The 14,285-nt window shown below is 40.8% G+C and overlaps 1 protein-coding gene across 1 annotated transcript in view; it reads right to left on the minus strand.

Annotated features, from left to right (window-relative positions):
• The window catches only part of TENM2 (teneurin transmembrane protein 2), a 183,223-nt gene that overhangs the window by 92,566 nt on the left and 76,372 nt on the right, over positions 1–14,285 (minus strand). Inside the window, exons 5-6 of the mRNA XM_026035681.1 lie at positions 6,801–7,006; positions 1,107–1,302 (exon numbers count right to left, since the gene is read on the minus strand). Of these exons, the coding sequence (XP_025891466.1) occupies positions 1,107–1,302; positions 6,801–7,006 (402 nt within the window). The remainder of the gene's footprint in view (positions 1–1,106; positions 1,303–6,800; positions 7,007–14,285) is intronic.

Genomic DNA, 14,285 nt, shown 5'->3' on the forward strand with positions numbered 1-14,285 from the left:
AGAAACTTTCAGCTCCCAGACTCTTTGATTGTGAAACTTATGAGATTAGGTAYGTACAGAAGAACCTTTGGACTGGATAAAACACTGTATTTTTCTCTATATGTCAATCCAATTACTATCATGGCACTATCAAGWAGTCTACTTGATATTCTTGAAAGCTGTAGCCCAGGCAAGGCAAGGCATTTAAGGACAGCTTATTGAACCCCGAGGTTCTGTAAGCAGCACGGTACGGGCACACCAAGGCACCAAGCACAGATATTCCCGTTGTTTTTGGAGACGCAGAAAAAACTTTCCACGGGCAAATACAAAGATATGCCCACTAATATGCATAGCACCTCCTACCCCTTACAAAACCCCATGTCATCTATGGAAGAAGAATCATTTTCTTGCCTTAACTAGGTTAAGGGATAGAATTATATTCATACTTAATGATGTAGTGTTGGCTATCCCTCTACACCCAATGGGACTTAAGCCAACAAACTGAAATCTGTATTAAAGCAAAAGGAACCAATGAGACAAGGACCTCCACTGTTTTTTCAGACTTACAACTTCCCCTTGCCTGTGTAGATTTCAGTTTGTCTTTTCCCAGACAAATACGAATTACATAATAGGGAAGGTGCAAGTGACATTTAACTCTTCAACCAGTCAGGATGGAATAGAAGGTTTTGATGTCATTGGGACAACAATATTCAGCAAAGCTCACATCCTTCACAATTCCACAAATCTTTTCATAAAGCTTGGTTTAGTTTTCAGGTGACTAAACGGAACCCTAATCTCACAGCAAACAGTGAGCTGCTCTCCTGAAGTTAGCCTCAGACCACAGGGCAGATGTTCTGCTCTTAATGTCACCACGGTGAGGGCACGGCACAGTCAATCACCAGCGGTAGGTGAGTACTAGCTACTCATCTAATATATGAGTACTAGTTAGTGAGCTAACTGCAAGCTAAACAGCGCACAGCTAACAGACTCAACTYGATTCCTAAAAACGTGCACTAAATGGCGTGAAGACTACTCAGGTTGAATACTAAAAAGTGCAAAAAAGTTTTAAGACTTGAAGTAAGGAAATAAATACAGAGGAGCAATGCTCAGCTTGTGGAGATACCTACCCAAGATAACAGTACTGAAAGAGACCACTTCTTTGTCCTTGCCATCATTGTAAAAAGCCAGGTGCCACAACCCCACATCCAAGTACTGAACGAACACGGCCTCATTCTGCACAAGGGTCTGAATACTTCGCCGCTCCCGCGGGGACTCCACCACACTCCATTTCTCCTTGCCATCCAAGCGTTCCATGAAATCATACTGTAGGGTATAAATCAGGCRGAGAAAGAAGAGAGGGGGRAAAAAAAAAAGAGAGAAAGCAACAACAGAGCTGAAGACAGAATATAGCAGCTCACAGTCTCACACTATGTTGTCTTCCACCCTGTCATAAAACAGTGTTTCTGGAAAATACATCAGTGTGAAATTAATGCTTACTAGTCAACGACGGAACATAGAGTGATTCTGTGCCTTGTACCTCTTCTGAAATAGTGATACAAAATTATGTAACTTGGCTCCACATAGATCATCAAAAGTGTACAAACTGTACTTGTTCACAGGGTGATTTTTGAGACAAAAGCTAAAACCAATGATTTGACTGACCAAAATGTTTTTAGGTTCCCATGTGGCTTCCAATGTTGGAGTACATGGATGCTCCTACAGGAACAGAAGCCTGGGACTTCCTTCCAGACATACAATTGAATGGAAGCCACCACAGCATGAAAACAAATAGAAACAACACAAACAAGAAATGTGCTTGTCTAATGCAAGGTAACTCGGTACCTCATTAGAATCCACTTTACTCCACAGAGCAATTTGCTTACCTGAGTTTGTACGTAGAGCAAGCCGGGCCAAACAGGGCAAGTAGGTACAAAAACCAGGGGAAGCATGGAAAGGAAGAACACAATTCAAGGGGCTGAAGGAAAACTGAGAATTTCTGGTCGGATGAATTTCAAGTAAGGTAGAAGATTACATAAATCTTTGAAAAAGGGATCAGACAGAGCAAGTGATTATTTAGAGCGTAAGAGAGACGGCACCATTAATGGCATGAAACGATAAAAATGCAAGGAAATTTAAGATGACTGTCAGAAAAGCTTCCCATCTATTAGGCTCAGTAATAGCCTCCCAATGGAGATGCCACTGCATCACACAATTAAACAAGACTGGAAGAAATATTAGTTAATCTACAAGAGGGAATAACTCTGCATAGCAAAGCAGCTGTCCTAATAGGCTTTTTTTCTGGCTGGGAAGCTCGAGTCCTCAAGCTGATGCTATGCTTAAGTCACTGTCTCTCACAGCCCCTATCTAAGGGAAGTCCTTAAGAAACAACACAAACAATATATCTAATCTTTTGATAGCTATGTAACAAGTCCCCTATGAAAACACATCTTGGTTTAGACACATTTATCTATCTAGGAGTAGATAGAGATAGATCGACATGTCTAAAGAAAGACGTATGTGTTCAATAAAATACTGTAATAGTACGTGCTTGCTTGCCAGTGGTTTTATTACATTTCCCCCCGTTATCGCTAGCCTGGGCTCACTGCAGCTCTAAGAAAGCAAACATTTTGTTTTGCTTTGTTTAAAAACAAACCTGCAATTCTGCACCCGAAACAGGCCACACATCCGTAGAGGGCTGAGAGTTTTGTATGCTGAATGCAATTAACAGCGCCTGCTACCAAATAATTAACGATGCACAATAAAGAAGATTCTCCCTTCCAGTAGGGGAGAGAATGACATTAACCCTTCACTGACATGCGGCACATTTATCAAAAACTGGGATAGTAAAGTCTGACTTATTTGGATTTCTGCAACAGTTACGTAGATAGAGTCCTTGCTACARGTAACCTTAAAAAACGGCCAAGTAAAGAAATACTATTGCCTTAGTTTTAAATGCATGAACTTTGACACCAGGGCCATGATAGAGTGGGAATCTGAGCCTAAGTCTAGGATGACTAGCCCAAAGCTATTGTCAAGAGCACTGCAGTATCTATCCCCTCCAAGGCCTTGAGTGCTGGGGAGCGGCAGGAGGACAGCAACAAGTTTCACGCAATTTAGGGTCACCATGTCATTCACTCGAGCTTTTTTCTATATGGGATTTTGGCAGGAGAGGGTAATTCTCCTATATTACTGTTTAGAGAAATGCACAACAGAGATTTAGAGTATTCTGGCACGCCAGTAACTTTCAGAGCCCAGAGGCGTCAAACACATCCATCAGCCTCTTAAATCACTGACCTCTGGAAGCATCACCAAAACCTATAGCCCAACAGCCAGAGGTTAAGGACACACTCATCACCTCCTTGGAAAACTTTATTACTGGGACAACACCTAGGGAAAAAAGAAATTTTGCTCCTCGGAACAATTGCTCACAAAGGGTCAACTAAGACGGCAGCAATAAAAGCTGACATTTCTCGCTGGCCTCACGCTGTTCGGCTCTGCTCGTGCCGGCAGGTTCCTCTGCCTCCCCTCTGTTTGATGCTGATTCTACCTCCTGGAGCAGAAAAGGCTCAGCGGTCGGTAAGATCGAAGGGGAAGAGTACTCAGGCTCCCATTGCTTGAAGCAGTTTTAGCTACAGAACCTCTTTTCACAATGATGAGTATGACCTCGTGAGAGCCCCTCACTTGGCATGGCTCTCCATAAGGCTACACTTTYAATCACACGCTATATAGACTGGTATTACATTAGTCAAACCATGAAGAATTATTTCATGCACTGGGAAAGAACCTTAACTGCGAAACCTGAAAAAGTTTACAACTTTATTTTTTATTTTTATTTTTAAAAATAAATCTTTATTCCTTTTGGATTCCTCAGGACTGAAGGAAGGAAGGAAGATAATATAACTGCCAGTCAGGGAGTAGTGGGTGTATGTACCTCAAAATGTACAGCCCCGACAGAAGGGTCACTGAAGGGGGACCATGAAATCCTAACTAGGTAGCATTTCATTCCGGGATCAAACCATCATTTTGTTTCTTGCTGCCCTGCTGATCATCCGATCTAGCACATTTGTATGATAAATTACTTTCAAATGYACTGCTGAAGATAGCATTCTCACTTTAAAGCTACCCATTGACAAATAAGCATATAGAACCATATAGAAAGAGAATAGGGGTGATTCCAGGATCATTTAGAAATAGCTCTATAACACCAAACACACCCATCTGCTGGGGAGGAGACAACTAAATCAYACAGAGAATGGATCAAGTCACAAAKGAAGCTGGGGACCCTGAAGTTATGTGAAGTTTAGCAGACTCATTTTTTTACAGCTTCGTGATGTTTCAAAGCTTAAGACACAAAGTCTCACAGAAGGCTTGAACAAATGCACCAGAAATCACTATATACTCACAGAGTTCAGTTGTACAGGTAAAAGGGAAGTACTTAATATGGTTAAAGCTCCATGTAATAGGTGCCTTGCTAGTCCACCATCAAAAAAATGCATATTCTAAAYTAACATCTTCAGTGAGTTTACCTTCATTACTGCTTGGCATCACAAACCCTGTGGCACAATTACATTTGCCAACTTAAATCTCAAGCTAAATTCTTTTTAGGCTTTTTTTTTTTTTTCATTCTCCATTCAGTTCTTCCCATTCTCCTCTTATGCACTTGGAGCATTTGTCTAATTTCCTTTTTCTAGCAGCCACAGGGAACGAGCGAGCCGGTTTGGGACCTCTCCGCACACGGCAGCGCGCGCACGGCACACGCCGCCCATGCAGGAGCGCCGAGCCGAGGCGCAGACAGGCACTGACCTACTTGGGAAGGCAGGCAGAAGCAGGCAGTGCGCGCTGCTCTCAGAGCTGCCAACACAGAAACACGACATAACCCTCGCTTTCTTCTTGGCTTGGAACCTGCTTGCATGCCCACACAAAATCCCTAACAGTGTTTGAACTGAAAAGAAAGGTTTCTCGGTGATGTTATTTTAAAAAGAAAACAGTAATTTAGCTCTTCAGGAAGTCAAATTTGCAGTTATTTGTTAAAACACTGCCCGCAACACCTGATACCCATGGGGATGGGCCATCAGTTTTCTCTAACATGGGAACATGCGTGTGGAATGTGACACAATGAGCTGATCCCAAGCAGGACAACAGGCAGCAATAACTGCAATGTCATGAGCTGCAGCTGAGAAGCCAGGCAGCTCTAAAGCTCCTCGGCTGTTCAAGTTCTCACATAAAGTCAGTCCCAGAATGAAACCAGTTTTCGTTCTGACACGAAAAGTTTAAAAATACAAGACATGCGGCTGGGAATCAAAGCAGCACRCTCCCTTCTCCAGGCACTGCAGCGATGCCTCTCAAACTGCCTTCTTCATGCTGTYGTCTGGAATATTCTACTGATCCGTTGCAATCTCATAGTGGCTGTAATCTCTGTGAGCTCCTTTCACACACTGCCTGGCACCTCTGCTGCTTCTATGTAGCGCCACTTCCATTCACTCGGCTACCTTCCGCTAATTTGCTATTGTTCGTTTAAGCCCGCAATGCGTATTTTGCTATTTGTATGTAGTACCACACAGGCTGGAAGAATCCTTGCTTGAAAACAACAACGTACTGCTGCTCTAATCCACTTGCCACTCAGAACTGCATTTGCACCTCTCCTCTGGAGCACCGCTCCCCGGGCACGTGGCACATGAGGCTGCGCCTAGACAAGCTTACAGCTACATCACTTTGACTGACTAAACCAGGCATTTGGAGCATTTGCTAAACAGGAACACTGAGAAGGTTAAATCTCAGCAGGGCTCACAGACAGGAACTGCATCGTGTTGTCTGCGGTTAATCATGTACCTAATTTRCTGATTATTGACTTGTTCCCACAAAGGATTTTACTTGGTCTGACATATCAGCACTGATCAGTGATGAACTGTCAAGTGAAGTTGTTCACCGCTTTAAAGCTCATGTTCCTAACTTGCAGAAACAAGAGGCTTAAATTTCAATTTTAAAATATCATCTGGTGTCAACTCCAGACTATTTTTATTAATACAAAATTATTCTGCTTCTTTCTGTCAGAATAAGRCTTCTCTTCACCAAGCCAGAGGTGCAACAGGTTTCTTCCTGTAAAAATCTCTTTGTGGCAGTGTGGCCCGATTCTGATTGCTCGGTACAAATCTGGTTTACTGGTGCTGGATGTGCAAGGACCCAGCCTAGATATGGGAAAGTAATTCTGCAGATTGCACTGCTGGATTTGCATCAGCTCCAGTGAGGGGAGCCGCCTCTCATTCCTTTCTCTCACCAAAGATTAGGAAACAAGTTCTCTGAGGAGCAGCCAGGCTCAGATTTAGGCTCATGGGTGCTATTCCTTATTTAATTTAACACAAAGGTCATAAAATTGAGATCTAGTATGTTCAAGTGTAGCTTCCCAGGAAGGAAGGACCTTAGAGCTCTAAGTCTGCTTTTGAAAGTCATGTATCAAGCACACCAAGTCATAGCTTTAGAACAAACAATTGATTTTTAGCATCAAGTGGAGACATGAAGGACAAGTCCCTTCACATAACTGGATTCTCTTTCTCCTTTACTTGCTCASTAAAGAATGCAGCATGTGAAGCGTTTCTCCTAGCATGAGAAATATTATTACATGTTATTTTATTTCTCATTAGAGTTTTAATCTGCAAAKATTAATGCAAAATGAGAGTTATCTTAAAATCAAGACTTTCATTCCAATTCACAAATTAAATAACTTTCATGGTACTGCAGCTTCACAAGCTCAAGCATAAATCTAAGACAGATGGTAAAAGTTCGTACATTTTGACACTTAAAACCAACATACATTCATAAAATACCTGGGCATGTGATGGTGGGAGGCCTCTTCTTATATAAACACCAAAAAGAGCATCCTTCCCTAAGGAGATGTTGAACTTCAGGAACTGTGGTTGGTTGATATGGATCTGAGAGCGCCAAAATACTCCAGGGGGCACTTCTTGGGTGACCCTGCGGCCGACTTCAGCTTCTCCGCTATCTATGCTGCTGTTGCGGGTCACCCAGGGCCCTATAAAATAAAAAGTACATAGATCAGATGAGATAACATCTTGTAATACACTTAATAATGATAATAATAGCGGCATTCAAAATCAACATCTGTTGTAATGCTGCCTTTAAATTCAAAGTTTACTTTTTTATATGGCTGCAATCTGCTTGCTGCTTCAATCAGTATGTAAAAATTCATCTTTTATATTTGAATTAAGGCGGCTCTCAACCTGTTTCTGTGGAGCATCTGTGATCTTCTAATCCCTCCAACCCTTCATTTCTGTGATTGCTTTTTACTAATCAAATATAGCAGAGAGTCAATTAAGCACATGCAAAGCTCCCTGTGCCTTTTCAGTTGCATCTTGTAGGCAATAAAAAAAAAATATATATATACACATATATACATATATACATATATACACACACATAAAAAAATCAGAAAGGTGAGCAAACCAGGTAACTGCAATCTAAATTCACTGATTGCAAATTCATACTACCATTGTTTAATATAACAAAGTAGTCCAATAAACTCCAGGTCACAGACAAGAACTTTAGATAAAAATTTAAGCGTACAGAACAGGATTTAGTGAACGGCATCTGCAGTCTAAGAAGCATCTTCTCATTCTCTGAGGAGAGTTACTGCAACCCAAAGCACTGCCTTGCAAGCTCTCTCTGCCTCAAGCTGTGACTATCTACAGGTTTCTCTTTTACCTGTGCACTGCTATATTTGCTGGGGTTCAAATCCAGCACCTGCTTGTTCCTGAGCATGCGTCATTTGGGACGAGATACAAGAGAGCCCAGGAAGCAGCCTGCAAAACATGGGGTAACCCTCTTCTGTTCCCCCATATTCCCAAACAACATGGAGATTAACTAATTCTTACATTATTACAACAGAWAMTACAAACAGAAGAAAACCACAGAAAATATCTCGCACAGTCACATCAATCCAGAGGTATCACTGATCGTAGGCTGTTACTAAGCAGTGGTTGGTAATAATACCTGTAATACAGACTGGCAATATTTGTTACAGCTCAGCTGTTTGTGTTTTTGCCACAGCGTAACCCTGTTCCCAGTAAATGACAGGAGTGGGAAGGATCTACACATCCCGCTGAAATATTTTTCAACACTTCACGAATGCAACAGGATGACACAGGTAACATATAATTCCAGCAGACAAGTACCATAACAGCTTTTCTGTCTTGACTACCTTTAATTGAGAGCACTACAATAGCAAGCTTTCAATTCCAGATTTCAAATTATCTGTTAGCAGCACTTGCACTTGCATATAATGAAACAGATATTATACTGGCAGTGTCTCGAAACRGCATACAATGCTCTGCATACCAACTGTTAAGTTGTTTTTAATAAGTTGTTTGTTTTTTCATTTCCTATTTTAATGCATCTACAACATCACTGTGGTACAAAAAAAGAATTAAAATTAAAAAACATAGGCAGCAGAGAAAGCAAAAAAGGCAACAACAGACACATCTACAGAGCTGCCCGGGAACTGTAGCCCTATCCAGCACATCTGCGCAAGTAAGGCTTCGTTAAAAAGATGGGATTTCTTTTCTAAGAGATTAATACAACAGAGGATCTCAAAGTTCACACCTCAGTGCAGTGAAGCAACATCTCAAGAGAGTTTAAATTAGTTCTTCATTACAGAAACTGGAAAACCAGATACAGGTAACCGAAAACCACCTGTTCAACGTTGCACTGCGTGGCGTAGTGGGGAAGTCGAGCAATCAGCGAGGGCTCCACCATCTCCTTTGAGCACAACATTCACTCCATTTCACATTCCCAAGTTATCATAATAAATGACATTATCTTTCTACATTTTTCAAAACTGGCCTGTAAATCATTTCTTTGGAAGCAGACTGCATGCTTAGATGAGCATCAGCTGGATGCCATCTCGGAGCAGGCTGCTTGCCACTCTTTTCCAGAAGGACGTACCCACCGCTGTGCCGCAGCAGCCAAAGAGCAAGCGCTGCTGGTCAGGGCCCTAGTGTCATCTCCAGTAGTATTCCAGTAGCTAAACAATAACTAACTTAGGGATCCATGTACACCCCCGTCAAAAACACATACATTAGCCATTTAGTTCTACAAGTGCTTCTAGGATGCAAAAAATGGTCTATGCTACAGAACAAGTTATGAAAGAAAGAATCCTTGTTGAGGTTCCTTCAAAAGTGACTTGCGGTTACATTGCCCTTCTGCTTACAGATGCTTTACAAATTACCGAGACACATATTTTCATCACATCTAATAGAAATTAGTTATAGATATTGCTACAGCCATTGCAGGCCCAGTGGTTTCTTTGGCTATTCAAGCAGCTCATAAACACCCCTACAAATAATAGAAAAAAAATCGTGAGTTTGAGCCACCCGTGTGTTTTGCTTCTGACATTTGTTTCTACGTCAGCTGAGTCTAAACTTCCTAGAGTTGTAARTTTTCAAGTAAATCTAACCCCTATTATTAATAAAAGACAAACCTTCCATGAAGGCTCAAATTTTAGCACTTCTTTTTGAACTCAGCCTTAGTCTCCTTCTGTCTTCCAAAACTGTTTTGTATTCCTAAGYGAGAAAGGGGAATTTCCACGAGTCAAGAATCATCAAAGCCATCGACTAAACTAAAATGTGAAAAATTATTCCAGTCGTCAGAAGAACTAGAGCTCCRCTAGTACCGTGCCAGCACTTATCTGTAGGTAAATGAACACATTGGCTGTCAACCTTTCCTAGCAAAAGGTTATTAGAAAAAGACCTTTCTTTTATCGTTTTCAGGAAAATTATGAAGTAATCAGCTTAAAATTTGGTGAGAACAGCAGACCAGACTATTGATTTTTTAATTAACATAATCTGCCTGTAGACATGATTCAGGTTCATAACACTGAAATTATTAATTTCAGTCGGACATCTCCCCAGAGATACTTTTTCTTTGCTCTACTATATTAGATGACCTGGTTTCTAGCTGCCCAAGCCACCACGCCTGGTGCGCTTCTTTGCCTCATGAAACTGCTTTGCAAGAGAATTGAGACAGCTGTAGGGCTTCAACACAGGCTTCACGTTTAAGAACAGTTTTTAAGGACAGTTTAGATGCACAGCTAGCATGAGGAGCTATGAGACGCAGCCATTCTTTAACAAAGCAAGGACTGAACGGWCGACTCGTGTTTTCCAGTAGGGCTGTTATCTGCTCCCAGCCAGCAAATGAGTTGAACAAACTTCTTTTAAAGGTTTACGGGCAGCAAGCAAGGTGAGTTTTAACGAAGATTATATTCACTTCAAGCTAATATTGAATCATATTCTCTTAAAAATAACTTATGGGTGCAAAATGATTAATACCTGTACTTACAAATCTATATAAGTATAGGAAATCAGTAGAAAGGTAGCACGATCTCTTCATTATTACTGATGCAAATTGCTGTTAAGTGCAGAAAGGCAAAGCCTCTGGCACCCGGCTGGGTAAATTCATGCTGAGTTATTCTCTCACCAACCTGAGAGGCAAAACTACCRAGAGCACCTCAGTTCTCCTCCATTTGCCATAGTCTATGCACACAAACGCATCGCGATCTTCGTTATCTCAGATGACTACTTGTAAAACAGGAGTAGCAATACTGATCTATTAGAAATTCTCACCTTGACGYTGAGTGATGCAGAGCAGTCATTAAAATATTACAGGACAGATCTCAATATTAACCTCTCCAGGTTGTTCCTTCCCCCAGTCAGAAACGCATACATGAAACGTGAACTAGATACAACCACCGAACTGCCTTCTTAGTCAACAGCAAGTTGACTTTATTTCTAAACCTGAAAAGCACAGCAGCATCAGCCCAACTTGCTATCTGCACTTGCTTACTTTGCACTAAAAGCTGCACTTAGAAACCTTGTCCCTAGAGATTTTTGCACGTAGACTTCATAACATTTTTATAGTTTTCTTCAATCTTTACCTTCTAATGTGCAGAGTGCATATTTCCACCTGACCCACTCCCTCTAGCTATTTTTAGAAGATTTCCCATTTTGATGGACCAGTGCGGTTCATACCCAGAGACTATCGCCTGCATTTAAGAGAAGTTACAGATGAGAAGCACTGACAGATCTGGGTAGAAGGAGTAGCCCAAAGAGCTCACACTATCATGCGCAAATAAATCTCAACATTCTCATCTCACCTGGGGTTTTGTCCGTCTATCTCATAAACCCATGGGTATTTAATTTTTTCCCCTGTTATTTCCTCTCTATAAACTGCCACAAAAAAGGCTTTAAAAGCATACTACTACATCTTACCCAGGGGAGCCATTTCAGTCTCTCTGTCAAACATATATTTATCAACTAAATAACACTTATTCATTTAAACTGCTGTGTTATTTACCCAGTTGAATTACTATTTTGGCATATACATTTGAAAAGACTGTTTTAGCACTCAAGTTGGTTTGCCTGGGAAGCTCCCAGACAGGCAAGAGCAGGAGGAGAGGCCTGGGGTAGCCCTTGGCAGAGCCTTCCCTTAACTGCAGTGCCAGCCCTTCTCCATCTAGACTGAAACCACAGAGACTTTATTTATATTTTTATTTGTATGTTCTCCTCTCCCATACCATAGTTAAAATAAAAAAAAAAAAAACCTCAAATCTGGCTACCAGCAGTGCCACACTAGAGACATCATATTTAAATAGCAGTTAACTACAGTGCTTGGCCCAGGCTGGGTGTCTGTAATGGAAATTGCTGCAAACTGCGGCTTCGTGAAACACCTAGCACAAGAACAAAGGATCCAAACTGAGTTACCATGATAATCCATGTAATTGCAAAATAAATAACAGCTGTGTTGGTCTGATGTTATTCTCAGGTAAACTTGCTTTTCATATGACCAGACACATCTTCTGGTTTAAGAAAAAGAGGAGAGAAAATTGAAAAAAAAAAACTACACAAATCTTTTCAGTTGAAAAAGTAGCACAATGAACTGTCATAACCTTAGTGATCTCTTCCTATAGGAACCTGTGTCTCAAAACATCTACTGCTAATACAYGAGCGCCCTAGGACCCAGCTGAAACACAGATCTGTCTGCAACGTGTTAAATGATTTACTGCTGATGCAAACAAGCTCTTACAGCTCTAACAGCATAAAAACCCAGGAAACGAGGGTTTGCCTCGAGGAGCTGTTATGAACTTCAGTTATGCAGGAAATGCTGAGCTAATAACGAGCTCTGATCTGTGCCATGAGAAGAAAGGAAGTTTCTGAATCTGCACCAGCTTCCAGGAGGGTGGCACCAAGCTGCACCTGACACCAAATCGACATCACGGTCCACCCGCCCTTGTGCCCCATTTCCACCGCCACTTGGTGGCACTTCAATATTCCACTACTTGAGTCAGGACAACTCGACTGCTACCCTGTTTTCTAAATCCACGTTCTAGGAAGAATGTAGGATACTATCTCACAAGCTCCAGATTAACCTGCATCTAGTTGTCAGCCCAGAAAGACTCAAACGCCCCTTTTACAACTATTAAGCACACTGATAATAACCAAACTTATCTTTCAGCCCCACAGTACTTGCCTGTAATAACATTTAGTGTCTTGTAAAATGCTTGTTCTGTGGGCTTGAGAGACCACAATCTCCTAGTGCTTTATTCAGCTTACTCTATTGAACCTCACCCTAAAAAGTTATCAAGTTAAAGAGCAAACCCACTCTATTTTTAATAGGAGATAATCTGCCGAATTTTGGAACTAACTCAGGAAAGACAGTAAGTCTGAAGGGAAAAYAAAAAAGTCTACATTGAAGCATTCTTGGTGGAGTTAGTTTTGATAATTCCATGTGAATTGCAGATGTTTCTTCATGTTTTCTGAAATGATTCAAGATGAATTTTACAGTACAACCTGTCAATCATARAGAAAACAGCACAAACCTAATCATATACTTGATTTAAATGTGTGTCTAGACAAGTATTTGCTTTTAAATTTAAGGGATACTACTGGCACAGACTTACACAATCTGAGGAACAGAGTAGCACTATAAGGTCATCTAATGCATGTTTTCATGAAGAAAGAATTATTCCCAAACATGGTGTTACTTCATTTGTGGGTTGCCTTTCCTAATCTAGATTCAATTACATCCAAAATTTAAAACTATTCTTATGCACCCATCACACRACCTCTATCCATTCTTTTTTAATAATGTCATTACTACCTATATTTTCCCTATTCCATAATTCTATTGCAGTGCCAACTTTTTGTTTTTAACGTATTAGGGAGGCATCACACCTTATTACTTAGTAATAGTTTGACTTTTGTATACAACAAAAACCAAAACCACAAGCCCTCAAATCTTTTGTCCCCATCTAACTCTAGTTCAGAAGACCCCAAGGCCAAAAAAAACCCATTTCCTGCTTTGTTTAGAGCAAGGCCATGACGGACTTGTACTACAGCAGCACCGAGGATTCTTCATTCCCCTGTACTTGTCTGCTTGTCACCTGTCTCCAGCGTCAGTGAGACACGGGGTGCAGTTACCTGCAATTGTCTTATCTTAGTAGTGAACTTCCGTTTCATTCCAATCAGGAAATATATTAAAAAAGTAATTTACATTCCTCTTAAACTGCAGTTTTATTATTCCATACCAGATTTTAGTCTCTTAATAAGAAACAAGCAGATCAAATTGAATTATCTGCCCTTTTTTCCCCCTCTCCAAATTGCTCCACTTCCCAACGCTTGGCTTGCTGAGTAGCACAGCTTGCTTTTAAGTGGCCGTTTTCAGTCTAAGGGTTAAAGGTTTCTTTGGGAGACCCACGTTTCGAAAAGAATGGCTTCATCCTGAGCTGTGTCAATTATAAAAAGGTCACTCTCCACAGCCAGAGAGCTGAGCCCTGAAATGGCTGTTGTGCTAAAAGCTGTCAGAGCCTTTCTGAAATCTGCTTGGATAGCAAGATGGACTTGAGCATAACAAAAGGAAAGGTGAGACAGAAAAACTTTCCATCCTTCCACGCTATGAGAATTTTTAGTTATTCCTAATGTTCATTTGTTGACTCAGGTCTAGGGCTTTGATTTGTCTTCTGTTTCAGTCACTCAAACTAGCTTCACAGTGAAGCCTTCATGCTTTGAATCATCAACAGCTTATTTTCTGTGTTGATATTGACACAATTCTGGTAATAAAAAGGCAAGTCTCGTCTCAATGCAGCAAAGAACATTCCCAAACTCATCAAGAAAAAAGTGTTCAATTAAAATGATTAAAATCCCTTTCGAAAAATATTTTCTTCCCATATATTGTAACATATTCTTAGTTTAAGAAAGTATTTCTGCTTTTATCTTTTTGTTTATTCTTTTCATTACTACAAC

This window comes from Nothoprocta perdicaria, unplaced genomic scaffold (genome assembly GCF_003342845.1).
Source record: "Nothoprocta perdicaria isolate Ctin4 unplaced genomic scaffold, notPer1 scaffold_165, whole genome shotgun sequence".
Taxonomy (NCBI): domain Eukaryota; kingdom Metazoa; phylum Chordata; class Aves; order Tinamiformes; family Tinamidae; genus Nothoprocta; species Nothoprocta perdicaria.